This window comes from Amblyomma americanum, chromosome 2 (assembly GCF_052857255.1).
Source record: "Amblyomma americanum isolate KBUSLIRL-KWMA chromosome 2, ASM5285725v1, whole genome shotgun sequence".
Classification (NCBI taxonomy): domain Eukaryota; kingdom Metazoa; phylum Arthropoda; class Arachnida; order Ixodida; family Ixodidae; genus Amblyomma; species Amblyomma americanum.
The window spans coordinates 150,331,141-150,346,006 of NC_135498.1; the positions used below are offsets into that span (position 1 = coordinate 150,331,141).

General features: G+C 46.2%; 1 protein-coding gene across 4 annotated transcripts in view; it reads right to left on the reverse strand.

Annotated features, from left to right (window-relative positions):
- The window catches only part of LOC144121901 (rifampicin phosphotransferase-like), a 212,446-nt gene that overhangs the window by 165,623 nt on the left and 31,957 nt on the right, over positions 1 to 14,866 (reverse strand). For 2 of the 4 annotated variants that reach the window (XM_077655347.1, XM_077655345.1), the window contains exons 2-4: positions 10,000 to 10,184; positions 8,261 to 8,511; positions 6,458 to 6,520 (exon numbers count right to left, since the gene is read on the reverse strand). In XM_077655347.1, the coding sequence (XP_077511473.1) occupies positions 6,458 to 6,520; positions 8,261 to 8,511; positions 10,000 to 10,184 (499 nt within the window). Of the gene's footprint in view, positions 1 to 2,594; positions 2,617 to 6,457; positions 6,521 to 8,260; positions 8,512 to 9,999; positions 10,185 to 14,866 lie in introns of those variants that run through there. The other 2 variants (XM_077655346.1, XM_077655348.1) reach the window with 2 other exon arrangements.

Sequence of the window (14,866 nt, forward strand, 5' to 3'; positions counted from 1 at the left end):
CGTTAGTGTAACCCCTCGTTGGAAGTCTGTTTTTCTCCTATGTTTTTGTACTTAAAGAAAGATTCAGTGTAGTGTAGTGAACTAGAAGCATGGGAGAAGTGCTCCCCAAGTATGTCGGCCTGTTCGTGAATATTTGTTTGTGCATCAGGGCGTGTCAGGAAAGGAAATGCAAAAGTGGAGAACTTGTCATCAAGTTTGCGAACTTGCTCCTACATATTTTTTGATGTAGTGGAACTCTTTATGAAAGATATATAACCTTGCCATTTAGCATTCTCAGGATTACGACGGATATATCAAACTTTGGCCCTCGCCTGTTTAAAATTTATTAAGTTTTCCTCTGTGGTGTATCGACGGAAAATTCTCTATGCTTTGTTTTGCTTCTTTTTTGCATCTCCTCTATATTCGCGTGTATGCCACACCTTTTGATTCTTTCGCACCCAGAGATGGGCGTCCTCACGACGGCGAGCCCTCATGAGGGGGCGTCCTCACCCTCACCTCATGAGGATTTCATTCGGTGATGAGGGTGAGTGAGGATGAGCTCATGAAAAATCGTGAGGACGAGGGTGGGGAAGGAAACACATGGTGAGGTGAGGGCTAGGGAGGGCAAGATGCACGTCCTGAGGGCGCGGGTGGGGGAGCGAACCGCACTCCGGGCTAACGTTTTTTGTCGGTGTAGCCCGTCGTGAATTCCTGTTTTAATGCGTTAATTCCTAGGGTGAAGGTTCCCGGGAAAGCAATAGTTCCTGCAGTCTGGAGGTACAAGAGGCCAAAACGAAAGGCGGGGAGCCGCTCGCCTTTTCCGTCGCCGTAGTATACTGCACCGCTAACAATGCTATGCCGAAAAAAGTGCTCTTCTAACTCAAAAAGCCGATTTTTAAAAATTGTGTAAAGTCTGGTGAAACATCCTGTATAGTACGCTAACAAGGGGGCACTGGCCGGGTGGTGAGGGCGCGCCGGTCCAACGGGAACCGTGGCATCGCAGTCAACATTTTCATTAACAGCACCGAGTCTGTCAGATGATCAGAGTGTAGAGTAAAACATGTAGAAATGATACCTAGTAAGGCTGCTGAATTTCCAAGTTCTAAGCCTTGTTTCCCGAAACGAAGTCCGATTTCAGCTCAGTAAGGTCTCAAAGAACTGGCTGCAGCGCAAAAAAATTCTTGTTGTACAAACATTTCATTGTCAAATCAAAGCCTGTGTGTGGCGTTAGTGTGGAATCTTTTCATTAACACTACGAGTAGTTCAGTGCAGTCGTATCTTCTTTCTATTTTCTATTCTCGCTGGAATCAGTATAGGAAAGCGGGGCCGAGATGTGGTAGGCAAAAATAATTGCTATAGTCTTACCAAAAAAAAAAATAAAACAGCAGCTTAATCACCTTGGTCTGAATCATCGCTCGCTGTGCCTTGCATTTTACAACGAGCTAAAAAAAAGTTGTACTGCTCTCCAAATAACAGTAACATCTCTTGGTTTATTTCTGTCTCTGGTGAGACATGTGATCATGTAATCGCACGCCTGATTTTATGAACCAAATTTCTTGCAAGCATGGTAGGGAATTCACACTTAGCGTTTGGATAATGTGAATACGAGGAAGCAAAAAAATCACGGGCGGCTTAGCTTGGGGTTAACCACATATTATTGTGCTCTAGCACCATTAGCCTTGGTTTTGCATGGCTTACTTTGGTTGATATATCATATGGCATACGTTTGCATGATATTGCATGAATTTAGACTTGTATTCGGTAGAAATGGTCATTCTCTATATTCACAGATCCCTGACAGCTCTGTTTCCACTCCTGGCATAGAGGTGAAGCACTTGAGCTACGCGCCACTGCCCTACGATGGCAGGTGCTGGTGGGGCTTGTAAGACCCATGTGGTTGTTGAGGAATCTCTCGCGACTAATCATTAATTGAACTGCCACGGTGGGCAGTTTGCTCGCAATCCGGTGGGCAGCTTGTGATGACGTCACAACGTCACGTGACCAACGTGGCCCACGTGCTAGAAGCAGTCTTTAGACAGACAGACAACCGCTTTTCGGCGGAGTGGAAGCGCTAGGGCACTAAAATGGCAACCACCGGAAAAGTTCACTCTAGACTCGGAGAGCTAGTGTTTATCATTATTCAGCCCAAATGCTGCATTTTAGCAACCAGTTTGGTATTGAAGTTGGCTGAATGATGTTTTATTTTAAGCGACAGCATAAGAGCCTCACTGCAGTGGAAAGCCGGCACTGCACTGAGGGAAGACAGTAAAGAAATAAAAAACTTCATAGCTAGAGGAGCAGGATCCGAACCCGCGGCGGCGCTAAAATATCTTCTCCGCTGGCCGCTGCTTCACACCACTACACTATCGATAGTCTTTTTTTAAGCGTGGTATTAATTACGTTTAAAAGATATTTTATTTCCATTACCTAAATTATTTGCAAACCATTCAGGAAACGCCACAAAACACATCGCAAAAAGGCAGAGCAACAGAGCACTAGACGCGAGCTAAGGCTGAGCACATCATCAAAAAAGAGTTCCACTCCGGTTTAAAGTCGGTCGGTTCATACACTTCCCTCAGATGAACAATCAGTTGGGAGTAATCTTAACATCGTACCTGTGCAAACTGCCAAGCTATCGAGCTGTGCTTGCTATGCTGTCGTCTTCGTCAGGTACCCACGTTCACTCGTGTTAAAGTGCCGGTCTCTCACGCTGTAGATTGAAAACGTGGCCTTCATCATCTTCTATCCGTGCGCGTGGAAGCGTTATCAGACGAGTATGCAGAAAACCGCATGAAATGGCCGCATAATAGAAGCAGTGAAACTCACAAGACCCAGTGCTACAGCAGTGTCATCTGGTAATCGTAATTAAGCAACCTACGAACTTTCCGTGTTCTGTGCTTAGCACTCATTGTCGTGGTAAACGCTACTGCATTGTTTTCTAAATATTCTTGCGTATATTAGTTTTTGTACACAGACAACAACGCGCTGACTCATTTGTGCACTGCATATAAATAACAATGAAATATTACAAGTGCAGGGAACACGTATGCATGCAGTGTGTGCCAGAAGTAAAGGCAGAGTGATATTTTGGTCTCATCTTTTAACTGTCCCGATTTTCTCATGTATTCGCTCAAACAACATACACACGCGTACACGCACAACAATATAAGCATCTGGCCTCTCTTCCAATAGTGACTTCAGGGCTTCTCTGTTTATTACTGAGCAATATGCGCAGAAGTTGCCTACTACAAAGAATAACTCGAGTTTTAAAACGACTGTTAGTGAGGGTGAGGAAGGGCCGATGATGTGAGGGTGAGGGTGGGCCAGCAAATTTTTCAAAATGAGGCCGAGGGTGAGGGAGGGTCATGGTTTCAAAATAGAGGGTGAAGGAGGAAAAGTAGAAATGAGGGCGTTTGCCCACCTCTGTTCGCACCACTTCCGAAGTCTGGGGTATGGCTTGGTGAGCAGCGGAAATACATTTTATGAACATCTCATTTAATTCGTCCACATCGAGGCCGTCCGAAAATATTTCTTCCAAAGTGGCGTTTTGTCGGAAGAGCGCCCAGTCAGCCATGGCCAACTTCCAACGCCGTGGTTCGGTTAAGGTGATTGATGGTGAGGATGCTAGACTGATAATGACAGGAAGATGATCACTCCCACAAGGGTTGTCAAGAACATCCCATTTAAAAATCTGTAAAAACACTTGGTGAACAAAAACACAAATCTAGGCAGCTGATTTTCCCACTGCTTGTAGAGCAGTGTGTTTGCCCGTGTTCAGGAGGCAGACATTGTTGCAGAGAATAAAATCTTCTAGATTTTGGCCCCTGACATCCGTTTGTTCACTTATCCAAAAAGAGAAGTGAGCATTAAAATCTCCAACTCAACGATATAGTTCCGGTAGTTGTATTAAAATTATTTCTAGGTGGTGAAGTGTGACTGTTAAGTGTGGTTCGAGTTATACAGAACATATCGTTATAGCTTTAAAATGTAGGACGGTGAATGCAACTGCCTCGTATGAGGTTCGAGGTTGAGTTTTTGAGTTGCAACATTACCCTGAACAACTATAGCAGCGCCTCCAGGGAGCCCACTTCAGTTCTCTCGGTCACAGCGAAAGACTTGGTACCTTTTGGGAATGTTTTTTTTTGGTGGTCCTAGATTAGTCGCCTGGAGACACGTTGCTGCTGGGGAGAATGAATTTAACATATCTTTCACATCAGTGTAGTTGTTTAAGTCCATGACAGTTCCAGTGAATTAGAAATGTCATGATTATAGACGAGTTGGGAATGAGGTTAACAATCTTTTGGACCTGGAATAGGGAATTTTGTCCCTTTTTTTGCGCTCAACCCTTTGCCGCCGCTGCAGCGGGGGCGAGGGAAAAGTTGTGTATCACCTCACGAGAGGTGCTGGAGGACCGCGGAGAAGCCGCGGGGTTGTGCGTTTCAGGCCTCCCCCGACGGGGCGAAACCCCGCGGGATGCCGACCCATGGACCGGCATTCCCTGCTTTAGGAGAGGCAGAGCAGCCTTCACTGTTCCTGCTTGGGGCGTGTATGGCCCTGCCATCGGCTTGGTGAAAGCGGCCTCGGCAGGTGCCAGAGTGCTGTGCGGTGCACCATCCCTGCGCACCATATCAGCGAAGTTGGGTTTTGCTGTGAAGGAGAATGTGTTAGTAAGGGCAAAACGCCTTCTCGCTTCTTAAAATGAAATGTTTTCCTTCGTCTTTATGGTGATTATCTCTTTTTCTTTCTTCCAGGATGGACCCGCCGTGGAGTATGCAGTGTGGTCTCCTTCGCAGTTTGCGCAGTGTAGTGTTGCGCCACATTCCTCAGAATGGGGGTCCTTCGAAGCGCATTTCGCGCAAGTTTTTCCGCCGCGGCAACTTTGTGAGCCGTGGCCAAACTTTTTACAATTGAAACATCGGCGGGGATTGGGTATGTAGTGCCTGACGTAAACCTTCAGGTATCCAACTACGATAGCCTCGGGGAAGGCACAGATGCTAAATTCAAGGACCATGTGTTTGGTATCTATTTTTTGTCGTCCTTGCGGATTTTGATTCGGTGAAAGTAAATTACATCTTGTTCAGATAGTTCTTGAAGTATTTCGGCTTCTGTCAGGTGGATAAAGTGAGTTTCAGAGATTACGCCTCGGACTGTGTTGAGATATCGGTGGGGGGACACGGAGACAGAGATGTCCCCTATAGACGCAATGTTTGACAGTTTTGAACACTGGATGCTGTCACACAGTTCAAGCAGTAAGTCACCGCTGGCCATTTTTGAGACCTTGTAGCCACGGCCCAAGGTGACGGTTAAGCATTTAGACACAAGGAATGGAGATATTAATCTGGCTTGCCATAGATCATTTTGACTGTCGATCACGTGAAACTTTGTGAATGTTTGCTTCTTTTTCAAGAAAAAATCTGCTCCTTCTTTCCACCCTCTTTTGAGAGAGCGATTATGTTTCGAAAAGAGGGGAGTCATAAAAAAAAAACAAGTTTTTAGGTCCAACAAGGGGACGAGACAGGAACTTGAAAGCAAGTCTTGCCTACGCCAGCGGTACACCTCAACTTTAACCAAATTTGACTCAACTCAGGGTAGTTGCTCTGCATGTAACAGACACAAATGTGTGGCATAGCCACCTTTTCTTTGGCTTAAAGGTGCAGTCAAGACACTTCTGAGCTCGTTTTTTGACCATGTGAACTCGATCTGCACGCTGAGAGCATTCTCAGAGACTTCGTATTATTGTCCGGTGCGGCCTATTTTATTATTATTGTCCTGTGCGGCCCAACTAAGGGACGGAACAGGAACTTGCAAGTAAGGCTTGGCCACGCCAGCTGTGCACCCTAACTATAACGAAATCTGACGCAACTCAGGTTGGTTGGCCAGAGAAGGTTAACCCTCGCCGCCAGGAAAAAAGGAAAAACCAAGAAGTGAGTAGGAGACAGGAGTTTTGAGAAAGTGGTAGGAAAGTGAAAGATAGAGGGGAGGATAGGAAAAGGCGGCTGCCGATTTACTCTGGTCGGGTTAGGCCGGAGGTGCCGTCTACAGGAAGCTGGGGCCAAAGTGGTGTGTTGCCTCCGCCGAAGGGCCTTAAATGTCCAAACGCTCGGCATCGGCACAACCACCAGGAGCCCCTTTTCCCCGGACACGGCGATGCCACGCACGGCTAAGCGCGAGTGCTCGGGTCCATGGTGATGCACTGTTCACCATCATCCCCCAGCGGGGACGTCCCTGCGGATGCTCGGGAACCTGTGGTATCGCCACTCACCAACATCTGCCAGAAGCAGATGCCCTCCTGCGGGGTCGCAATAGCTTGAAACCTGATAATAGCGTGCAAAGCTAAACCTTATTTTTCGCCTCTCTCCGTCTCTCGCATTCAGTGTATTTTTATAGGTGCAACTTGCAGTCTAGGAGAAGTGCTCATTGTGCTCAATCAAAAAGCGAAGAAAACTCATAAAATGCAAACCCCGTAAGTGTTACTTACATAAGACCAATCTTGACATGAACTTCGGGTAGCTCTGTTGTTACTCCCGCTCCTGAACGCCTTCTGGGAGCCAAAGAGGAAATCAAAAACATAAAATGATAACGTTATCACTGATTAGTTTGATGAAATAGTCATCAGCATCACAGAATAACCATCGCACTTGTTGGTAGTGCGCACCACCAGGAACTCATTGGTGGAACAGCAGTTATGGGCTTGATTGGAAATCGCATGGGTCTTCTTTGAAGAGCAAGTGCAAAATATGATACTGATTAGTATGCAGTTGAAGATCAATAAGGTTTCATATTTAAGACATCAGTAAATTATTATGCTAAGTTCTAGTGAACAATTTGCTCATTATCATCAGTTTAGTGCAGAAAAAGTTGAAATGTTCCACGAACTGGCGTAATAATTTAAAGACAGAGTAAGTGACAGATTGTTTACTTTGATATGATGTTGCTACTGAAACCAGGCACATTTCTTTTTTTCTTCACTGCGTGATATAGAATTTCGTCAATTTTTGCGAGAGGACTAATTCAGTTTCGTCACTACCCAAAGAAAACTTATTACTAATTAAAAATTGCAATTGTATGAAGGAGGAACAGGAAAGAAATATATCACACAGCTCTTTTTGGAGTTGTAACTCGGAAGAAAATGTAGTCCTGTAGCACTCCAACTGCAGATACAAAATTGCAAGAGATGAAGAACGAGTCGAGTGAATTATAAAACGAAAGCTTAGTGTAAACAGACGAATATCCTCAAGCGCGACATATTATTCCGGCTGAAGATATATTTTTTTATCCAACGCAATCAATTTGTTTACTCCTCAAACTCTCCCGTATAACCGCGCCTAAACAACTATAAACCAGATCTTTGCGTTTCTTTATACATCTGGTGCATTAACAAGCGTTTAGTTTCTGCTTTGCCGTCTGTAGTCGAGTTGTTTTTTTGTAGGCAGCGTTCAGGCAGTTCGCGAAGTCAAATTTCACTGAAGAGTAGTAATGAAAAATGTGTATTCATGCAAGTTCCGAGGCGCATTACTTAAAATTTTCATTGTAATCGTCGCAAAAGTTGATATTTTACTCAGGCAAAGACGCAGCGGTGGCAGAGCGATGTGTCGTTGGATCCCTGTGCTTCTACGTAGGAATCCAATAGCGGGAATAGGATACGGACCGCAGTTCAAAGAAGGCATAATGCAACAACACCCGTGCAGTGAGATATCAGTGATGAGCAAACAGTTCCAGGGAGATGAAGTCATTCTTTAACCCCGAGAATGGCGCATAACTGAAACGCATTCACACAGGACACGTCCCGGGCCAATATTGATCCAAGAACGCAATTCCACGCTAAACAGAGGTGAAACGCGGACTTTTCACCACAGGACTCGCTCACCCGTCCCTATTGCGCTAATTTGGATCCACCTGAGCTGGAATTAACTAGAATCTCTCAGCAAACTCTCCCAAGTCCAGGCTTCTTGGACATTGTGAGGCAGCTGTAAAATATTGTAAGATACTGTTATGGAAATATTGAAAAGGTAACGATCTATTCCGAAGATGCGTAGCAAAATCTTTCTTTTGAAGTATGTCTATCGCTCACATTGAGTAGTTAAGACTGCAACCAAAAAGCAATGGAGAAAGTTTTTAACGATAGCAAAAACGTTAGTAGCAAAAAATCCAAGCGCGTAGGGCAGGTCTGCAGATATATTGATTGCTAGAGTGAAATCCCAAGATACATAAAAAAATGATTTCATAAACCATTTCCCGTTGAAAAATGCGCTTGTCAAAAATTTCTGGGTATGATTCTTACTTCAGCAATCCATTGAAAGCTATTCGCCAACGGCGGTTTGGAGCCAGGCACTGGAGCCGCAATCCAGCCGCCGAGAAGTTGTTGCCCGCACTGCGGTCCAGCGTGAAGGACGAGGGCAACACGTAGAGTCCTCCGTCTGATGTGTACAGCGTCAGCCAGAACTGAGCCACGTCGTTTCGGAGGCGACGCACGCTGGCGATCACCCGGTCGCCTTCGGTGTTCACTCCGCAGAAGAGGACCCTGTCCTTCACCTGTTTGGAGAGTCATAATTTTGATGTGCATTTTGTCAGCGGAGATCCTTAAAGAGGCGCTAAGAAAAGCTTCGTATATCTCTAGTTTCTTTGAGAACACATCGATTAAAGGCATGCAGGTCATGCTCTCTGGTTTTTACATGTTTCAAGGCACATCCCCGATGCGAGGAAAATGCTCAGTGCGTAGATATGTGAAAGATTTGGGGGGACAATTCATTCATCCTATGATAATATTTTTTTTATGGCGCAAGGGCACCTGCAGCTAAAGAGCTCCATGGCGCAAGGTATTTCGTTTACTCAAGGAGTAAAAGACCCATATACGAAGCCTTTGGCGCTGAATAAGCTGAGCGCAAGGCCATGGGAAGTTTGTACCCATTGTATCACCAGTTGGTGCCCGGCGACCCTGGCGATCGATGTCCGCGCCACCCGCTTGCGAGACGGATGCTAAAACCACTAGGCCATCGCTGCGGTAATTCCATTACCTGTGTGATGCGACAGGACAGTGCTATTTGACGCCTGAGCGCGAAACGAACTTTGTCTGGTGGCCTCACTTTGCGTCTAGTAGACATCACTTCCGGTTTAGCTGACGTCGCTTACGTTCTGTCATGGGTCATAATAGATCATATGACACACACACATGCACAGTAGCCGCACAATACATCCGTCACTACCGGCCTGGTGACGTCACTTGCGTCTATGTCATGAGTCACGACTGGTCATATACCTGATGCACACATACACACCTGTCACAAGCAGTATCATGGCACCCCCATATATGAAAGCGCCACTACATACTGCCTAGCCTCTCACGTGACATCAAGGCCTCAACACAAAATGGTGAGACGAGCTCCTTAGGCTATCGCGTAAAATAGTTCAAAAAATTTTCTGCGCTGCTGGCTGGCACGTTTACGAAAAGCAGCTGCCTGATGCGCACAGCCAGATGTAGACGTATATTCTCAACCCACAATTCCAGCTTTCACTTCCACTAATAATAGTTCCGCATCGTGGAGCAATAATTTTTGCGCCACTTTTCCAGGTAACCCAAGGCAAGAACTAGAACAGATTTCAGAGGAGGACGAGCATTTAAAATCCGTTCACATTCTTGCAAAATTATTCATCCATTCATTGTGCGTCGATTTGAATGACAATTATGCGCTATTTTGACGGAATCGTTCTGCAAAGGTCGTTTGCAAGCGTTTAGAGATTTGGCTTCTAAGGCATTTTGTACAGGCGTAAATTTCTTAATTCAGCGTTTACTGTCAGAAATCTGATATTCGAATTATCGTGATCGCTGATAACTACGTGCCACTTGTGTCGTGAAGCAACGTTGATGTGCCCAAACCAAATATTTCTTGGACACAGGTTTCAGTTTATCATCAGACATACTAATAACCTGCGTAAGATAGCGCCGTTACTCATTACGTCTGTACATGGGCAAAGGCACGTCTTTCACAGTTTCAGAGAGCTTGGAAAGATGGAGCCGCTTGCCTTTTTCAGATGTTCCTTTTTGCAAGGGCATTCCTTCTCCCACTCCACAGGCGCGCAGACGGCGCCGATGCTCACAAGGTCGTCGCTTTTATCAGGGTGCAGGTATTCAAAGTGGCAACGTTGTTTCCGCAGCAGGTATGTGAGACGGGCCACAGCGATGAGGTAGCGCAGCAACTGTCCCACTCCTGCGCGAGAAAAGTATTTTTCGCAGCAAGCTTCAAGACCACTTCAACCAGTGATGTTCCAAACAGTTACCGAAAATTCCTGTAAGTAGACCCTTAAATGGCTATTTCAGGCCCTTTCTTCGTGCAGCACTTCGCAAACTCCCATAATTTGGAGAAAGAAATAAGGAAAATATCAGTTTATCAGTCTCCCGAAAACCCATTAAAGATTCTCTCTATTCAAAAATTTTGCTATAAAACTCTGCAAAAGAAAAATTCCCTGATTGGAACAGGAGTGACTTCAAGAATGTACTGATATGCTCGATATAAGAGAGACAGGTAAAGTTATCTCTCAAGCAGCCAGCGGTGTACAAAGGAAACGGTGGAACGTATCATCGCTATCTCCGACAGTATCCTAAGAGAACAGAAAGTTATTAGTTAACAAAACGTTACGCTTCAGTGGCACCGAGCCACTACTATTGACGGCGTTGGGAGTGCAACTTTAACTGCAGTCGGCCTTTGCGCTGCCTCTGTTGCACTGGGCGGCGAAAGATTCAGGACAGAGTATATTGTGTTAGCATGTGCTGCGCATGTCGTCATCTTGGGAAAAAACTTTTTACGCGAGTGTGGGGTTACACTAGACATTGGAAACGGCGAAGCACACATGCAGTCTGTGTTAGTCGAAGATACGGCCCAGAGGCGCGACGGCGTGCTTTTCCTCACCCCAGCAGCAGCTTTCTTCCCATGAAATCTTCTAAATTTCGTCTTGGCCTTGCTAGATCATAATTGAACTGGACGAACCCTATTTGTTGAAGGAAAAATGACAGGTGATGCTCTGCAAGAGCAAGGTTTTAATACGCTAGCAAACAGGTGACCGCACTAACGACTGCTTGACTCCTAACTAGTGCTCAAACACAGTCACCACTGCTACAACCGCCCCGTTCAAACCACATTATTCTTTTTCTTTTGGTGCTTTTTAATTATTTTAGAATTTTCATTAGCGTTTTGCTTTCTTTTGATTTTATTTCAGCGGTGCTGCTTTGCCGCATAGACTATGTACACTCTATCCATGAAGGAGCAACGGCACTCACGTACCACCCACCTAGCGCTCTGTTGCTCAGTGTTTTTGAGATGTCATTCGTGGCGTTTAGTAAAACCTTTGTAAATAGTTCATGCAAATGGAACATATTTTCGATGTAATAAATACCCCGTTTAAAGAAACAAAATCACTCGTCGTGGCAGTGAGATTCCGTACTCGATTCCCGACTTGCGGAACTTTTGATTTTTTGTTCTTTAATCATTTAGTACACTTATAGTTTTCTTTTTCAGTGATGTTGCCTTGCCGCACGGACTATGCTCACCCCTATCAGTCAAGTAATACGGCAATGAAAAGAAAAAAATAAGAAGTTTAATATTAAGTACATAAAAAAAGAGAAAATACGGCGGCTGCAACCACAAATTATAAACAAGATTCTGGGGGCCTCCGTAAGGGTGCAACGTTCGGTACGCCAGGACTGATCCCTCAGGCCCCTTTCGTTTGCCATTTAGATAGAAACAGTATGTTTGAACATTACTAAAAACGAGGCAGTTCAAGGTTTTAGGTTGCAGGCAGCTGAAGTCAAGTTGCTTGCGTACACGAATGATTGAGCGGTCTTTGGTGTGAATAAGCATAGCATACGCGAGGCTGTTCTGTGTGTTGACCGTTTCAGGAAAGCAACTGGAAGTACAGTGAACAGGGCAAAGTGCCAGGGACTTTGGCATGGGGTTTGGTCATCGACCCCCACCTATTTTGCAAATGTGTCTATGGTAACAACAACTGCAAAATACTTAGGAGTTCCAAAAACTGCTACCGGGACAATGTACATACTGGAAAGAACAAGTGAACGAAATGCGGGAAAAAGCGGATAGATGGAAGGGGGCACATATATCAATTTTTTATGTGGGCCACTGTGTGTAACTTGCTCTTTTTAAGCAAGTTATGGTACGTAGTGCAAGTGTTCCACGGTTCCCGCGCAATTGTACAGAAGATAGATTGCATGTTACTTGTTTTTGTTTCGCCATCGAGCTGAGACCGATGCAGACGGACGATTTTGTTCAGAAGTGTAAAAGATGGTGGCCTCGGGCTGGGACATCTATTTCTGCGCCAGCTTGTCAACACGTTTTTCTTCCGAGATGTTTGCGATCCTTTTTTGTGAACTGTGTGTCAACTTAGGTTGAGCCGCGCCTTGCCCGATATTGTTGTGGGAACGAGTTTTTCGGGGATAACTGCAGGTTACTTGACAGAAGTTGTTGACAGAGCTAAATTTCTTGTAGTGCATTTTTCGAAAGAATACTTAAGGCAGGTGAAACAGAAAAGGCTGTACGGGGATCTGTGTGATGTTTTTCCGATGCCAATGTACACAGCCATCTACGATGGAGGCCACGGTAGTGATGTTATGAAAAGTGTAAAAAGAATGAAGTGCAGCCAGGAACCAAAACTTTCTTTTATGCGAAGCATATTAACGTAGGTTTCGGGCCTTCGCGCGACGCCCGGCGGTGGCCACCATTGACCCTGAAGTGGGGTCACGTGACATGACGTCACGTGATGACGTCACACAGGCTGCAGATGGGGCCTCATATCGCGCCGTCGGTCGCCTCCCGGCGGTGGCCACCATTGACCTTCAAGTGAGATCACATGATGTGACGTCACGTGATGACGTCACACCGGCTGCAGATGGGGCCTCATATCGCGCCGTCGGACGTCGCCCGGCGGAGGCCTCCACGCTTCGGTTCGCGCCGTCGCGGGCGACGCGGCGGCGGCGCCACCATCACTGCATCACGTGATATGTGACGTCACGCCAGGGATGAAGCGGCGCGCGCCCGCCGGCGCGTCAAGGCGGAACCGCATGGCGCGTTTTCCGCGAGCGAAAAACGCGACGCGCGGTGGACGCCCGCGTTGCCGTCAACGCGCGAGCACCCGCACGTAAAAAAGGGAGCGGCGCCTTCGCGGCGCGTTTTCCGGGTTGCCAGACAACATAACTCCCAACGACATGAATTGTCCCTGCTACCGCATATGTAATATGCCCTTAAACTTACACAACACTGCAATAGAAATAATCTAAGTGTAATTACACAACGACATTTTTTTCCGAAGTATATTTATCAAGCTTAATTTCAAGCAGGAAGAGTGTGTGCGAAACTGCGACTGTGTACTTTCTGCATGCCAAGAGGCCGCTGCTTGTTTACAACTCGACATAGAAAATGGAGTGTCGGGCGCTTACTACAGAGCAGAAGAGGCGGTCGCGTATATCCCACAGGACGCGACGCCTCTCCACTTCCGTGATAAGGGCCTCGTTGAAGACTGCTTTCTCCATTTTCGATGAACACGATGCGCGCACGAAACAGTAGCACGTGTTTTTCACGTGCGCGCCGGTTCTGCAGAGCGAAAAAAAAAATGCGGCGAAGAGGTTCCGTCGAGATGCGCAGAGAGTAGGGCCATCTAGTGGCAAAACCAAAAACCAAAAATGCCACGTGACCAAATACCACGTGACTTACTTGAAATCTGATTGGCGGACGCGCCTCGGACGCGCCGCGCGAGGCGTTTTTTTCTCCTCCGAGTAGGAGCACGCGGCGGCGCGATTTCGTGACGGATCATACTGGGCACGCGTCAAAATGACGCGCGCGTCCCACCATCCGCGCGTCAATCGCGCCTGAAATCGCGCCATGCGGTTCCGCCTTCAGTCTCTGTGCCCGCAACCGCGCCAGCCTCTTTGCGCCGGGCGTGTATGCGGTCAAGATGCCTCCTGCTTAACATGCTTCGCATCCACTGGGCTTAACCTTGATAAGCCTCCAAATTTTTCAAGTTACATACAGAAACTCTATCGGTTAAAAAGTTTTTAGAATGAAGGACTTTTTTTGCCATGGGTTTCGCATTGCCTGATCTGGAAGTTGCCCGAAACAATTGACCACGTTTGTCTTCACTGTTGGGAGGGGGTGTACTTTTCGGATGTTTTGCAATGCACATGTAAAAAATAATTTCCGCTCAATCCGTACGGCATCAGATATTTGTTAGTTGAAAATGAGGACGGTTTCCCGTTTTACCAAATAGTGCTCTGGGGCCTCCACAGTATATGGCGCTCCAAAATGGCGGGTTATTATTGCAATCCTCACGCGCGACCAGACCGCGTGTATTTTCCGGAGAATGCACATTGATTTTTGTAAGTGTTGAAATCACAATCATGTGTACCCGATTGGCTACCCAGGCTGTAAAGTTTGATGCTGTTGAGAGAATTTTAAACCTGAGAAGTCCTGCCAGGAAGATCAAGCAGGTTGCTAGTGCAAAGATTTGGCGAATGTCCCTGTAGTTTTTGTGGTGTTTTTCTAGATATTTACAAAAACCGTCGCGGCTATAGAGTTCCGTACTCGCTTCCCATGAGAAATTCCTGGGTTAGAATGGTACCCATGAATATTTTACTTACTTATTTATTATATTTTTTCCGTATTTTTTTCTCGTATTTTTTGTGCGCGTGTGACGCAGAAGGGCTACACGCACATCGCTGAAATCGCTCACCGTGGCGATAAATGCTAGTGCATGAAAAATATTGGTCACACGTGCCATCGTGTACGCAGCGGACGGTTGAACGCATCTTAGGGCCTTGAACATTTCTGCCCCACGAGTGCGTCGTCAGTCGGGCTTTAAACTCGCGAGATTTGATGACAATGTTACC